We start from the raw sequence: 17401 nt of genomic DNA, 5'->3' as shown, positions 1-17401 counted from the left end.
TGTTGATGATGCAGACGTCATTGTTGATCGTACATTACAAATATTGTTTCTTCTTTGCATTAAATCGGGATGATCATGCTGAAATTCAGTTGATTCTTAAGCCAAAAAGGGGATATATGACAAATATCAAATTCCGAAGAACCAGGCTTTAAAAGGAGACGTGCGCTCTGCTCGTGTCTCCTTTTTGGTTATGCAATTCGCGTCTAAAAGTGGCGTATGTCTCTTTGTTATCTTCGTAACGGTACAACATATGACAATTCTGGCTGCACAATTCGATTCCTCGTGCTGAGTTTACCCACAAATCAGACATAAATCATTTTTGACCAAAATGGCATATGCCCCACTTTGTAATTATCACAGCCGAGCTGAAGTATATATAAAAATATAGTAGTTTTGAATACTAGTTTTCGAGCGTGAATTTGGATTGGACGTGAAGTACCAAGGATATCAAAATCAAATCGTTTTTCTCCTGGACCCATCCTAGGTCTATTAATACCTGAAATCCGCGGTTTTTCCGATTTTTCTTTTGTTTTTTTCAAAATTATGAAACTTTTAGGTCAGCATCAGATTTTCTTCAGTGTTGCCACGTTGAATTGTGAAAATACATAAGCAAAACCAGTTAATTAATAATGTAAATTATTATTATGTGAAAAGATGTAAATAGATATAAATAAATAAAATATATATAAATAGATATAAATAATGTAAATAAATATTAAAAATTAAATAATGTAGTGAATTGAATTGAATAAATTAGTTAATTAATGAATAATAATTTATTGATAAAGTAATTTAACAATAAATTTAAAATTTCATTGAAAAAAATTGATTAAATTAAAGTTTATTTAATATAAATTAAAAATAAGTACATTAAGAATTATTATATAATATTTAAAACCAATAAACGAATGTCAGAATAATGAAATTTGTCTAATTAGTTGTTCATTAGCCCAAAAATAAGTTAGGAACAAATATGAGCATTTAAGTATGTTACCGGTGGACATTTGCTAAAATACCAAGGACATTGAAAGTGAAGTCTGATTTTCGGAATTGATTAAGTGGAAACTTACCCAACCATATATAGCTAAGAATTAGGAAAAATTGAATTCAGTTTTTGATGGGAAAGACCGAATATGGATGAAACAAATACAAAAAAATATGGCACCAAACACTTTAAAAAATCGTAGATGTTTTTGGCAGTGGAATAAAATGAAAACGAAATATAGAAAAAGAAGAAGATAAAATGAATTGAGTGTTCCCATTGTTACAGCGTTCTGATCTATGATTTTTTTTTTTTTTTTTTTTTTTTTTTTTTTTTTTTTTTTTTTTGAGGTATGAAGTTGTGAAAATTTGAAGATCAAAGGCACTTTTGGTCTATTTGTTTGCTTTCTTTCCTTTCAAATTTTTCTAAGCATATACTCGTTTGCTTGCTCTATTCCTTTGTTCCTCCTATGCGCTTTCCTATATTCACATACATTCTATTTCTTTATATTCGTTCCACTACTTTGCTATACATTACTTTTTAAATATTTCGATTCATTCTATTTTCCAACGTCTGCTCCACGTGCAAGCTTCAATTCCTTTTTGAATTAGTCCAAGCATAACACGCCAGACTTGAAATTCTTTGTCCGTAGGACAGGGGTTCGAGTCCTCGTGTTAGGCTTAGCCAGAGTCGTCCCAACTCTTAGTGGGTATCTGGAAAAAAATATGGGGAAGGTAAACAGGAAGGGTGTGCAAAAGCACAGGATGGCTGGCCCACAACCCCTATTGCACTTCCTGGCTGAAGGGCCAAGAGACGGAGATCAACAGGGCCGGTAGGGACTTTGAAGTCTATTGCCCTATTCTTCACTTTTTGATATGTACAGGAGAGGGAAGTGAAAATATTAATGCTCCAAAACTTAATTTGTAATTTTCAGGGTCAATGTTCATCATTGACTCTTAAATTTATGTAGTATCAAGGATTTTTTCAAATCGAGGATTTTTTCAATCAAAAATTAAAGATTTTTCCAGAGAATATGGTAAAAATTAGTGCTAAAATTACCAAAGATTTGATTACTAATTGACGTTGTCATGTCAATATCAATTTTTTGGTACATTAATATCGTATTTAGTGATGTATTCTCTTTATTGAACTTGCTCGGTTCCTAATTATTGTTTCTTATGTACTTGAACGAAATGACCTCTGAATGGTTCAAAAGTGATTAAATTTCGTTTTCCGTCCTTTTCTAAGAGCTGATCGTTAAAATGTAACCCATTGATTGCTTCTGTTTCTGATTTTGCTTAGTTCTTGTTTTTTTTTATGGACTTGGCCGAAATGACCTCTGAATTGTTCATTAGTAATTAAATCTTTATTTTCAGAGTTTAAACAAGGACAACAATGATATAAAGCAGCTAGTTGCTCAAGTGAGTAATTTCTTAGCCAAATCAAGCAAAGCCCACTTACCAACAGAGTTGCTTAAGCCCCTCCTTCCAATGCTTGTTAATGGGACGAAGGAGAAGAATTCTGCTGTGAAAGCCCATTGTGAGTTAGCTCTTGTGAGTGTGCTCCATCTACGAGTTGGAGATGATACGCATCAGGTAGGTTTTTTTTTTCTCTTTTCCCAGGGATAACGACATTGGTCGATAAAAAATCGAGTGAGGGTTTATTTGATGAAAAGAGATAGTTCTAGTGCCCTTTCAAAGCATGATCAATAAAATATACGAAATCAAACAGTATGACAAATAGTTGTCCAAAACAATATTGAAAGATGCTATTGAAACAAAAAATCTGGAGTTTTTTTTTTCACTCATGTCATTTACCACTTCAAAATTTATCATTTTTAGTTAAAAAAAAAAAAAAAAAAAAAAAAAAAAAAAAAAAAAAAAAATGTTGCGAAACTTCTCGCTCAGATAGCATTTCCACCCAATCAAACAAACCAGGCCTCCGAAATATTAAATTTTTTGTTCAAATTATCAAACTTTAGTTATTAAAGTTTTGGCCACTTGATCCACTTGAGTTTCCACTCATGAATTTTGCAAGTTCTTTGATTCCCGTCTATTCCGTCTTTGATTCCAGTCTTTGGTAGGTGGAGCACCAATAGTTTAAAAAATAACGGTTAAGTTTAGTTTTTGTTGGAAGGGGGATCCATAATTTGAAGATGGAACGAAATTTTATTTTTATTACTCTTGAATTTATTTAAATTTCGTTAAATATTTTTCAGTATTATTGTTATTATTATTTAATGTTGACACGTTTTTTTTGCCTTTTCTAGCGTTTTCGCTGGTTCACTAATTATTTTTCTCAGTGCTATTGATTAAACTGATTTGTGATATTGTGATAGGATATTGTGATATTATGATATTGTGAGTGATATAGTTTTAGCCGTCTAGTACTAAAAGACTAGTGCTAAAAGACCCAATGTTTTCTTGAAAGGGCGACAGAAAGTGAGTATGACATATAATTTATTCCTCGAAATTTTCTATCTCAAGCTCAGATGGGCCGAATTCCCATTTTTGATAATAAGCACAAAAAACATACACACACAGAAGAAAAAAAAGAAAAAAGCCAGTATTATTGAACTAGTCAGAGCAAAAATAATTTTCAAAATGTCAAGGAGGATATAAGCGACTAAGGATGTTGTAAAAACGTTTGATGTTTTGACGTGATGATGTAAAAATGTTTGACGTTTTTGACTTGATGATATAAAAACGGAGGATGCAAAAACGTCAAAAACAATCAAAACTCGGAGGTTTAAAAGGAAATAAACCAAATAAAACACAAGTACAAAATCTAGTCTCGTGACTAAAAAACACAAAACAGAATTAATAAAAAAAAAGTGTGTGAGAGAGAGAGAGAGAGAGAGAGAGAGTGAGAGAGAGAGAGAGAGAGAGAGAGACAGAGAGAGAGAGAGAGAGAGAGAGAGAGAGAGAGAGAGAGAGAAAGCTAAAGAGACTCGAAAAGAAAGCTCAAAATTTGTAAGATAAACATTAAACAACTGGACGGTAAAATTATAGTGGGGGGCGGGTAAGGGATTCACTTATTTAACATATCAACTAAGTGCGGGACAGAAGCTCCTCTATATCTTACAGTGGAAAATTTTTTGGTGTAAGGGGCGCGGGGATTTTGGTTAAGAGTAATGAGGGAGACGAGATTGCAGGGAATAATCTATTTTTTAATCGATTATTCGACATAAACCTTATATTAATCCTTTGAGTTTGGTCCACTTTCATTTTTTTTTGTAGTTTCGTTTTTATATACTTTTAATATCTCCATTTTCCAGTAACTTTCTGTAAGTTTCTTCGTCATTTCCAAAGTTACAGTGTCGTTTTTGTTCCCAGTCAATTCTAAGCCATATTGTTTAACCCCTCCTATGACTTTCCTGATTACCTCTTTGGTAATCTGTATTTCTTCATCTGTAAACATGGCCTAACTGTTCCCGCTTCACAGCTTTCCTACATTTCACTAAACTCTTCCAAATCCCTAGTTAAAATTTATCTAATACACATATCTCTCTGTTTCTACCATTTTATTTCCTAACAAATATTCCTTGCAATTTGCTTGAACAACAATTGTATTGTCTATTGACTTAGAAGCTGTATTTTTCTGAATGGGGCTTAGGACAATTTAATTTTGAGAGAGTTCAAGGAGGGAAAATGCGGCATTTACCGCATCATATCATTAATATAAATTTCCGTTTTCAGCTACTAGAGATAATGAAACCAAGTAATCTCGTAGTACTAATTGACATTTCAGGGGGGATTTGGCAAGTAACGGCTTCGTCTGTTCCATCATATCCATTAGGTTCCTTTTATGCTTCTGAAACGTATTTCTAAGACAGTTGGATCATCAAAAAATTTCCATCTATGCGAAAAATCTACACATAGGTTGTTTATTATTCCAAGAAATAAAATCGGACCATAGAGGGCTCCCTGGAGCACACCACTGTAAATTGGGACAAACGATGGCATTTAATGTTTAAAATTTAATTAATTGTTTAAATATTTGTTTTAATAGTCTAGATTATTTTTTTATTCTTTAAACCTAAAATTATTTTACTAAATTTTCACGTTTTTTTTAGTTTTAATAAAAAAAAGTTTATTTAAAACTGTTTAATTGTTTAAAATATTAATAGTATGAATGCGACGCGTTATTTCTGGTATTATTTGGGTATTTCCGTTTTTCAGAAGTGCCTACAGATTTTGGATGCGGGAGCTCGTGAAGCCTTGAATGAAGTTATTGTGAAGACACTGAAGAAAGTTGCAACGCAACCCGAAGGCAAAGAAGAAGAGCTTGATGCTACACTTTTGATCTAATGAAATTTTGTTCCTTTTTATGGGATTATAGGCAAATAAATTTTTAACTATTGTCCTCTGTTGGTATTTTGTGTAATTCAAAAGGCAGTATGATGCACAAATAAATTTTTTAAAAGACAGCGAACAACTGTAAAGGATATTCTGGGGTTTTTGGAAATTTTGGTAATAAGAAAATAGGATAATATATTGATATGTAGTTTATTTTAAAAATCAATCCAAGAAATATAATTTAAAATATATATATAAAATATTTAAATAAAGGCAAGTAGGAGTAGAAAAGGTAGAATGCTTAAAATCCGGCAAATGGGATTTTAGACCTTCAGGTTTGTTCGACCCAGAAACCTCGAAGCTTCTACAATTTCTTGTTTATTTATATATTTCTTAAGACTTAGAAAGAGTGTCTGCTTCTTGCAAATCTGTGTACTGGCCTGATCCTCTATTGCTAATTTCATTACAGAGAGCGAACAACTGAAAAAGTTATTTAGGGTTTTTAATTGTTGAGGATAAGGAAAAATTCTACATTAATTTATGTGAATTTCAGAAACAAAAACGGAACAATACAAAAATTCGTTTTGGATTTTTCTACAAAAATTCTTCCTGCTACACTTTTGACCTAATGAATAATTTTTATGGGATTATAGGCAAATAAATTTTTAACTATTCTATATTTCTGTTAAATACTTTTAATTTTTAGCTTTACTTTTTAATTTTCTATTTTACTATTCTAATGTTTAAAATTCTAATTTTGCGCAGTTCAAAAGGCATTATGTTGCACTAATAGATTTTAAAACAATTATTTCTAATTTAGCAAATATTTTAAACCATTTTAAATAGAAAATTTATTAAAAATGAAATGAATAATTTAAAATTTTAACAATTAACAATAATTTAGACAATTTAAAAAAATATTTTAAACAATTAAGTAAACAATACGTATTCACTTCTGAAAATTTTCCAAAAAATTCTACATCAATTTATATTAATTTCAGAAGAAAAAAAAAACCATAGAAAAAGGAAATAATTCGTTTCAACTTTTCTAGCTGTTTTTAACAGTCAATTTGTTGTAAAAAAATAAAGTGTCATGTATCTTGAGTACCACTTGTCTGAGTATCACATGTCTGAGTATCACATATCTGAAATACCACTTATTTCAGTACCATATCTCAGTACTTAAATATGGAATCAAAAACTCCGATTTTGAAATCGTTATGCGAGTAAGAAAACAGAAATAAGACGCATTTTGGAAGAAGAATAAATTGTACCGCATTTCGAATAGTTTCATTATAATGGATTTTTTGAAATTTTGGTTCAGTGCCATGCAAGACTTATGGCGCAGAGAGGGTGATCCGTTTGGTCACTAGAAAAGGCCACTAAATCTCAGAATTTGCCATTGATTAAGCCCATGGGTGTAATTTTCTATAGGGCAGCGGGGGCAACTTCCCCTCCCTGACCTTGGTTTGCCCCCCCTCCTAAACCTGAGTTTGCCCCCCCCCCCAGCTGAAATTTATTTTCTTCAAAATTCTTATTAAAACTAACATAAGCCTGCATAATTCAAGCATCAGAAAAGGATCAGTTTTCTTTACTATATATTTACTTTTATAGCACTAAAAAGTATCTTTATAGTACTATATAGTACTTTCATGGTACTAAATGGCCCCTGTTTCAGTTTTTACTGTCATATTCACTTGATTTGGTAAAATTTGCTTGAACTTTGCCCCCCCCCCCTCCCCCGTCAGGATTTTGACGAAATTACGCCACTGATTAAACCCTCTCCTAGCTTTTTACAATCCTCTTTTCTGAATGATGAGGTGCAGAAGAAAAATGAATAAAACATATGGTAGAATCATAATAAGACGCATTTTGGGAGAAGAAGAAATAGCGCAACATTGTGAATATTTTGATTATAATGGGTTTCCTGAAATTTTGGTTGAATCCCATGCAGGACTTTTGTTGCAGAGCAGGGTGATCCGTTCGGTCACTTGAAAAAGCCACTAAATCTCAGCATTCACGATCGAATAAGCCCTCTCCTAGCTTTTTATAATCCTCTTTTCTGAATGATGAGGTGCAGAAGAAACAAAAAATTAAAAATTAGAAACACAACGCTCTTTGCCTGGTCTCCACTATTCCATACAGACAACAAATCAGTGAGGCAGACAAAAATTTGGTATTGAAGGTTGGGAAACAATGCTTCAGAAGAATTTCATTTTTAGACCTAATTAGTCTCATTTTACGTATTCTACAATTCTTTCAGTTAGGGTAGGAGAAGGGAACGGGGGGGGGTAGTCGAATGTGATAATTAAAAGTGCAACATACGCCATTTTTGCAACATTTCAGGAGAGCCAAAAAACAGAAAAAAGCTTGTCGGCTGTGGTTGTTCTGAAGGATGAGACTAATTAATGGAGATAAAGGAACATATTCTAAACTAACTTTTTATGCTCATTTCCATGGTATAAATTAAGTTAAAATCTTTCTTTCTAATTCAAAATTAATCCATTTTATGGTGTATGTCTCCTTTTTCCTATAGATAAGATAATCTTCTTCTGTCAAACGTATTCTGAGCGAATTCAAAATTTATCCATTTTTCGGGTATGTCTCCTATCTCCTTTTTCCTTGACAAAAATGAACACAAATATTATTATAACTCTATTACATAATCCTCTTCTGTCAAAACTGGCGTGTATCTTTTTTATCTTCATAAGGGTACAAGATAGGACAATCCAAACAAAACTCGGAATAGCAAGAAAAGAGGAATAATATGAAATATTTCGTTTAACATACGTTTCGATGTAAACAGTATATATTCAAATTGAACTTCCTAATCACAATGGAAATGAACAAATGAAAATATATTGTCTTTAAATTTAAGTTTTAGATTTAAATTCCAATGAATATAAAACGGTAAATGCTTCACGTTTAACTTACGAAAACTACATGGTTAGGAACTCTACAGAGGCTTTCAAAATGTTTTGAGTGATAAATTTGTTCGAAGGTAGTCTTTGGGGCTGGCTTTACCCTCAACCCCCCACCCCCGCGTAGAAGTTGACCCACGTTATCATATGATACTTAATATTGTCGGAAGTTAAAAAAAAGAATCATTTTAACATGTTTTCAAATTTAAAAAAATAATGCATTTTTATACATATATTTTTGTATGATGTGTTGTTTTTGAAAAAAAAAGGTATTCATATACTAGAATTTCCAAGAATAAGATGGAGAACAGTGGATCACAAGTTGTGATTTTGTACAAATTAAAAAGACATTTTTTCAACAATGTTCGTCCCTTACTTTCCCTTTTGTTATTAAATTATTTTGTTTATTATAGTTTCCTCTGCAATATATTAAATAATCTGCCCATTTTCAGACAATTTAAACTTTTGTTAAAACCGAAGAACCCTCATAAAAGTTTGCCAATTTGTCTCGAGTACGAAGGACAGCGAAAATGAAATATGATTGTTTAAATTGGTAAAGTTGAAATTTGCACATTTGAAGTTGAAATAAATTTTCTTTAAATTTAAGTTTTAGATTTAAAATCCAATAAATATAAAACGGTAAATGCTTCATGCCAACGTTTAACTTGATAAAAAAAAGTATATTTTTAAATATGTATTTCCCAATCACAACGGAAGTTAATAAATGGAAATAAATTTTCTTTAAATTTAAGTTTTAGATTTCAATTCCAATAAATATAAAAATTTTAAATGTGTAACTTCCAATAAATGTAATTGTTATACCATGCGCTAAACTAAGGCCAAAAGAATTCTTACTTCGCTGGAGTTGATTCTCACACATATTTGCCACAATGTCACCCACTTTTGGGCTATGATGCCACATTTGTCGCCATCTGTAACGAAGCCTTAAGTGGGCCTTCGTCCCGAATATATCTCTTACTTCCACCCCTATTGACTTGATAAGCAAGTACCCGTTCTTGGACTACACCAAGGCTATCAATATCAGTTAGGCCCAAGCCAAGAAAGTTACAAACCCTGCCTCCATAGGTCTCTATTTTATAAAATTTTTTAGGTCTTTAGGTGTAGGCAATCAAGCATCTTGTTTGCCCATTGCAAGTCCTTCACGCCAACGTTTAATTTAGGCGTTGATTAAAACAGTGTATCTTCAAATATGTACTTTTTAATCACGATGAAAATCAATAAATGGAAATAAATTTTCTTTAAATTTAAGTTTTAGATTTTAATTCCAATAAATATGAAAACGGTAAATTATATAGAAACATGCTTATATAGACATATTTTCTTTAACTTTAAGATTAAAATTTCAATAAAACTAAAACTTGGACAAATTTTCAGAAGTTACTTATCGGATAAAATTATTTAAATTTATAATTCTAACAAGATTTCATTGACGCATTTTTAAATCTTATGCATTGGGCGAATAGTTGTAGAAAGTAGAGAGAAGGTTTATACTTTCTCAAATGTAGTATCTATTTTAAGTCGGATGTGCTGCATGCAGGCCTGGATTTACCAATAGGCCCGCTAGAACCAGGCCTAGGGGTGTACAATGCCAGGAGGCGCAATAAATTATCACTGAGTGATTTGTTTTCTTAGCAAAAACTGGACTGAGATAATTTGTCGTCGAAGCGTCAGGTGCACTCTGCCACCGTGCTGCCTATTCGCAAAAAGTGATTTTATAAGAACACAGGAACTCCGCGGCCAATTATAAACTGTCAGATGTCTCCCAAGAATGGCAGCTGAGAGTTCGGTATCACCTCTTTTTGATTACTTTTGACTTATCAGTTGCGTTGTCTTCAGTTCTTCCACTATATCCGAATTTTCGGGGGCTTCCCCAAAAATCTCGTAGAAATGGAGCGGCAAAAATAGTTTGGCCTTGGAGTGGCAAAGCTTTAAATCCGGCCCTGATTGCATGGATAAAGTAATTGAGTGGGTTAATTTTGTTCTTTAACATCATTTAAGACAAAATTTCGGGCACATTTTTTGCATAGTCAAAGCCGCGGAAAATGGAGATCTGGCCATAAGGGATTTTACCGTCTAAAAGATTTCCATGGAACTATCGATGTAGATATATAATTTATTTTGTTCGTCTCTTAATTAATTAATATGTCTAAGCTCTGGAATTTTCGTCATCAATTCTGGTAATACTTTAGGATAATTGATCTCTTGAAAATTGCATTTGGTATTTTATTCAAGACTTATTTTATTTCTTTAGAGGTTATTTTTACCAATGGGGGAGTAAGGATTTACAAGGTATGGGGGAGTAAGGGGGAGTTCATAAAAATGTTCATAAAAAGTCCATAAAAATGTTCACAAAAAAGTTCACAAAAGTTCATAAAATGTACGGGTGAGTAAGGATTTACACTTACCAGCCGGACAAAATTATTTGAATTTATAATTAAGGATTTTTTTTAAACAAAGACACAAAAAAAAAGTATCTTAAAGAATTTTAGTGAGTGCATTTTTTCTTATTGTTTCTCAATCAAAATACTAAAAAATCGTTTTTTTTTTAATCTAGGGGGTTAATTTTCCCCTGTCCTCTATGTACAACTCTCAATCTAAACTTTTAAATGAGCCAATTCAGAAAACGTGATTCCCCATGCTCAGCTTAGAAAGAATTATTTTGTAACGACATCGGCTTAATATTGATGCCGAAATACATCGTTTGAGCTTTTCCAACAAGCAATTATCTTCATCAAATTGAAAAGAATTTCAAATATCTAACTTATTCTTAAAAAAAAAGAATCAATAGCGATCTAACATCTGTTGTAAAGTCATATCACTCTGTCTGTTTCCAAGCCTTCTGTTTTGTTTTTTTCTTAAATGAGAATGTGACAACATTTTTCCTTAAAGTTAAATTTAAATTTGTTTTAAATGTCTTACGTTCTTTTTACACTTCCCAGGAATCACCTTTTACTTTTTATTATTTGCAATAGTTATTCTAGTAAGTTAAAGCACAAAGGACGGCAAATAAATTGCACCTCCTGGACCCCTCTTAGGTCTATTCATACCTGAAAACTATGATCTTATTAAGACCATTATTTTAATTATTTCAAAGTTATGGAGTCTTAGGACAGTCCCACATATTTGTTAGTGTTGCCACATTGAAACGTGAAAATAAATAAGCGAAATTAATTAATTATATTTGGCAACACTCTCCGTCCGTAAAAATTTGGACATTAATATTTCGTTGATTCCCAAAGACAACTAGACCTTCAAAAAAAAAAAAACTACACCCTCTTATGCTGTTTGATTAGGTTATATATATATGGTTTCCTACAGGGTAGATCCAGGGAGGCCGGGGGACCGTGCCCCACTCCCCAAGATGGTTCTGGTGCCTTATTTTTTTTTTTTTTTTTAACCCTCTTTTCTTCCTTTTTAACCCTCTTTTTGAAAAAAAATTGCCAATTTGGTCAATTATTCACACCTTTGTCACATTCCCCCCCCCCAAGATTTTGCTCTAGATCCACCTTTGGTTTCCAAGTCACTGTCCTTGGTACTTGAAAATAAGTCATTATACTACAAAAAAGGTGATATAACCTTCAGTCAAAATGTTAAGAAGTATATGTCTCAATTTGACTTTAAAATAATACAAGGCACATGAGTGACAACCCTATGTCTTGGATAAGAAGAAGTCTTCCTATAATTCAGGGGTTTACTCAGCTGGTTGTATAACTTGGGGCTCTACAACGAAAAGCTCGTATCTTCTTTTACATATGAAAATTCCAACTCGAATCCTTTTTTTTAAATACGAGCCATCGGTTTCGTCTCTCTTCTCGCAATCGTACACGGTACACGGTGTACAAAGTTTCGTCCCTCTGGTCGTATTTTCATATTTGCACATGCATCTTGTATCAAATTTTTGTTTAAACCTGGGGGGGGTCATCTGGTGATTGTATATTGTCGCATCTATATCTACCCAAGAAAAACCTGACTAAAGGTCAAACGAGGGGGTGCCCACTCTCCGCCACTTGTGTAAATATCAGAGAGCTATGTGTGCCACATAGTTCTGCCCTGCTTGGCTCAGTTTCTGCCACGCTCGGCACACTTCCACCACGTTTGACACGCGCCACATAGTGTTCATGATTTCTGAAAGCGGACGCCTCTTCCAGTCACTATTTTAACTTTTTTTAACAAAAACAATTAGTCACATCTCTGATTAGAGTTTGCGCAACTTGCATACGATTTTGGGTGCTCTTGCTATAATTTAGCTCTGGTCATATTTCCGTGCAGTTCGGCTTTTGATCTTTTACTATTCAGAAGTGTATCCCAATCCAAAGCCCTACGATAATATGCTGTTTGCTGGGGAAATTATTTATTCCGGTGCGTTATAATATTTTTAAAATAAATTCATTTATCTTTAAAAAAACATAAGAACATTATAAGCCTATGAAGGATCTTAAGCCGAACTGGCCAGCCATAACAAAAACCAACAAAGAGAAAAATCTCAAAAAAAACAAACAAACGAGACTGTGGCCAGTGGAAAGAAAAGAAAACAACGCGGATATTTCGCCTGTATACAAACAAGGCGTCTTCAGCACGAAAGACACACAAGAAGAACAAAATAAAAAAAAAAAAAGATAAAACTAAAAACCAATAAAAACCACCACCAAAAAAAAAAAAATGTACAATTGGCGCAAACTGATCCACGTAGGGAAAAGATGCTAATATAGAGTTACTTCAGTGATGACACCAGAGTAACTGATGAAAAATAAAAAAAACTGTAAATTACTTTAATTATTCAATTGAGAAATAATCCTTTTCTTAGCTATTACTGAAGCAAATTGTTTTGGTCTAGCAGGTAAAATAGTCCCCTGGTAATTATTTAAAATCTTAAATCACTTATTGACTGTTGATTCACTCTTTAGAAGGTTATCATAAATTGAGTCAATATTTAAATTACTAGTGGCCTTGTTTATGGAAAGGTTAGCAAACATATGTGTTTTAATTTCTATGGCTTCCCTCGCCCATTGGGTGTAACCCTTATCATTAGAAATAGCTAAGGCTTCATCAAATTTTACAAAATGATCTGGTTGAAGCCAAATATGCTCTGCTAAAGCTGAAACGAAAGTTTCTGGAGGCTTGCTTAATTGTAGGGTTTTTTCTATTGAGTTTCGGTGTTCAATAAACCTTTCAACAAATTGTTGGTGAGTCCTACCAATATAGAACTTCCCACAAGAACACGGAATTGTATACACCCCACTTACGAAATTTCCCGAGTTAAATCCTTACCAGAACTAAAAAAAACTACCCATTGGCCTCAACGATTGGAAACATGTATCAATACCAAATTTACGTAAAACCCGTGAAAGTTTTTCACCCAAACCAGGTACATATGGTAATGAAATGAAGCTTTTTGATACAACTAAATCTAAAGACTGAGAAACCCCAATAACCCTACTATCATGTTTAACCCGTCTATTTTCAATTATTTTATCAATGAACTTAATTTGATAACTATTACAAAAAAAAATATCCCTCAAGTGTAACAATTCCGAATCCAGAAATTCCTGGGAACAAATTCTAAAGGCTCTATGCACTAGTGAAATTACAACCCCCCTTTTCACCGACAGAGGGTGGTAAGAATAAAAATTTAAATACCTATCGTTGTGTGTTGGTTTTCTGAAAATCGAGAAAAGTAAATGGAGATCCCTTTTAATTAATAAGATATCCAGAAAAGATAATTTATTATTATCCTCAAACTCAACTCTAAATTTAATATTATTATCAAAACTATTTAAATGCTTACGAAATAGGTCTAAGGAGTCCAATCCATGTTTCCAAAAGCACACCATATTATCCATGAACCTACCCCAGAAGCAAGGGGAGATTCTAAAACTGTTTATACAGGAGGTTTCAATGGCATCTATGAATAGATTTGCCAATAAAGGAGAAAGAGAATACATCTATGAATAATTTGGGTTACCCATAGGTAACCCAAAAATTTGTCTATAAAACTCCCCTGAAAAACCAAAATAAAAAGAAAATTCATTTACCAGAATAATTAGTCTCATAATGACTTCAATATCCAAACTGACTAAAGTCCCATCCTGTATTAAATCAAAGTGTTTTTCTAATTTACTTTTTAAAATATCCTCGCATCTTTTTAAATCACAATTTGAATGCATGGACACAACATCAAAACTGCAAAGAATTGAACTATCCTCCAGCGTGAAATTTCGCAATTTATTAGTAAGATCAGTCGAATTTTTTAAATATGATTTTTGTGTTTCCAAAAGTGGACGCAAAGCTACCGACAACCATTTTCCTAATTTTGAAACAGGTAACGGAGAAGTTGACGCAATGGGGCGGAGAGGGCTCCAGTCTTATGAATCTTAGGTAAACCATAGATCTTAGGTGCCGATCAACCCCTAGGATAATATTTGTTATAAAACTGTGGAGTAATATGAAAATTGTTTTTCAATGACTCCAATTCCATTCTTGTTGATTTTAAATATTCATCTGTAGGATCAAAATCAAGTTTTTTGTATGTAATAGTGTCAGAAATAATAGATTTCATTTTATTATTCTAATCTTCAGTGTTCATAATTACTATCGTGTTTCCCTTATCTGCTCTGGTGATAGTAAGGAATTTATCCTTTTTCAAATCTGAAAGGATTTTAATGTCATTTTTTTGTGAAATGTCTTTACCAATTAAGTTCATATTAAAGGTGTTTAGTTTTCTTACGATTAAAAGAAAATTCATTTACCAGAATATTTAGTCTCATAAAGACTTCAATATCCGAACTGGCTAAAGTCACATCCTGTATTAAATCAAACTGTTTTGCTAATTTACTTTTTAAAATATCCTCCCACCTTTTTAGATCACAATTTGAATGCATGGACACAACATCAAAACTGCTAAGAATTGAACTCTCCTCCAGCGTGAAATTTCGCAATTTATTAGTAAGATCAGTCAAATTTTTTAAATATGATTTTTGTGTTTCCAAAAGTGGACGCAAAGCTACCGACAACCATTTTCCTAATTTTGAAACAGGTGACGGAAAAGTTGACACAATGGGGCGGAGAGGGGCTCCAGTCTTATGAATCTTAGGTAGACCATAGATCTTGGGTGCCGAACAACCCCTAGGATAATATTTGTTATAAAACTGTGGGGTAATGTGAAAATTATTTTTCATTGACTCTAATTCCTTTCTTGTTGATTTTACATATTTATCTGTAGGATCAAAATCATGTTTTTTGTATGTAATAGTGTCAGAAATAATGGATTTCATTTTATTATTATAGTCTTCAGTATTCATGATTACGATCGTGTTTCCCTTATCGGCTCTGGTGATAGTAAGGAATTTATCCTTTTTCAAATCTGAAAGGATTTTAATGTAATTTTTTTGTGAAATGTCTTTACCAATTAAGTTCATATTAAAGGTGTTTACTTTTGTTACGATATCGGCTCCGAGTTCTTGAGGAGTATCAACCTTATCTCTAGAGACCATAATTCCTGACTCCACCTTTGAAATTATTTTTGAATAGGAGACTGGTGTTGGAAAACAGAACTTCCTGTTGAATATTAAGAGGTTTAGAGGACAAATTCTTAATTGCTGGACCCAGACAATGACGAGGATAAAAAATCTCTGAATCTTGGAAATTCTCAAACAAAAGTTTATTAAACTTGTCAACCAAACGAACCTTGGGCAAATAAAAGTCATGGCGAAAAGATCTAACGGCCATTTCCTTAATTTGCATAAAAATGTCACATGGAAGGTTATTTCTTAAAAGTTTTCAACATAATTTAAGTCCTTAGACAGTTGAAAACGTCTCTGTTTTTGTTCATAAATTACGTGATTTAAAGCTATTAGGCTTACTTTATTTTCTTTTTTTGTTTCATTTTCAGTTCCAAAATGGGTACATATTCTAAAAGATTTCGGATCCACTGATTCCTTTTTGTAATTTTTTAGAAACATTTGCTGATTTAACGAATTTTAACGTTTTTTAACCAAAGATAAATAATAATTGACAGAAGTGGCTGATTGTTGCCCGTACAATTGACAAATGAAAAATCTTAAGCCGAAATTGCCAGCCATAACAAAAACCAACAAAGAGAAAAATCTAAAAAACAAACAAACAAACGAGACTGCGGCCAGGGGAGAGAAAAGAAAACAACAAAAACAACGCGGATATTTCGCCTCTATACAAACAAGTCGTCTTCAGCACGAAAGACACACAAGAAGAACAAAATAAAAAAAAAAAAAAAAAAAAACAAGATCTTGTTTTGTTTTTTTTTTAGATTTTTCTCTTTGTTGGTTTTTATTGTAAGCCTAGTTTTGCGTAAGCAGTCATTTATACCATCTAGTAAAAATGTGTGTTTTTTTAACTCTTATCAAACAGCTCCCCTCCAATAAGATAAGGTATACCCCTGCCCACAAAAAGATACTTCAAATATGCAATACAACGACCCCCACAGATGATCCGGGCTTGTAAAGGAGAACTTGCTAAAGAAGTAACTTTTTTGAAAAAGGAGAGATTTTACAAAAAATCTACGATGTATAGTAAGGATCATAAAAACTGGTATTTTTGGGAAAAGCGGGTCCAACCTGGAAGAGTCTATGGCTTACACATTTACACATCATTTCTAATAGGTATCGCATCATGTCTTCTTTTTTAGTCCCGCACAATTCTCCACCAACAGCTTCGAAGAAAAAAAAATAATAAAAAGAAAAAAAAATCAAGTCGCAAAATCTTTCGATATCGTCAAAAAGCTTCCATAGCTAACAACATACCGCATAATTTCTAAATAGGGTCAGGGTATTTTCTAAATAGGTAATTTCTAATAGGGTAATTTCTAAATAGGGTATGACATTAGTAGAGAGGGGTCTATTGATACAAACAGGACCACGTGGTTTATGGTTTTCTCAGTGAGAATGAAAAAACAGAAATTTTCTCACTTGAAAAACCATGAATTTTGTCACATTTATGGTTGTTTTCATGGATGGATATGTGTGTTGTTCGATTTATTTGATGTTTTTCTCGGATGTCAACATCAAATTATGGCTGTTTTATGGTTTTTGTCAGTGAGAATTTGAAAAACATGAATTTTCTCACATTTATGTCTGTTTTCATGGTTTTTGTCAGTGAGAATTTGAAAAACAGGAACTTTGTCACATTTAAGGATGACAACAGCAATT

The 17401-nt window shown here is 32.6% G+C and overlaps 1 protein-coding gene across 1 annotated transcript in view; it reads left to right on the top strand.

The window, feature by feature from the left end:
- Nucleotides 1–5345, top strand: part of l(3)80Fj (lethal (3) 80Fj) — a 252563-nt gene extending 247218 nt beyond the window's left edge. The window contains exons 38-39 of the mRNA XM_089103680.1: nt 2359–2577; nt 5164–5345. Coding sequence (XP_088959806.1) covers nt 2359–2577; nt 5164–5292 — 348 coding nt within the window. The 3' untranslated portion in view covers nt 5293–5345. The remainder of the gene's footprint in view (nt 1–2358; nt 2578–5163) is intronic.
- Nucleotides 5346–17401: the final 12056 nt, after the last annotated feature.

Source organism: Artemia sp. Qi Xiang Cuo, chromosome 17 (genome assembly GCF_049724085.1).
Source record: "Artemia sp. Qi Xiang Cuo chromosome 17, ASM4972408v1, whole genome shotgun sequence".
NCBI lineage: Eukaryota > Metazoa > Arthropoda > Branchiopoda > Anostraca > Artemiidae > Artemia > Artemia sp. Qi Xiang Cuo.
The sequence above is the reverse complement of the archived record's forward strand: the minus strand, read 5'-3'. Positions and strand labels throughout refer to the sequence as shown.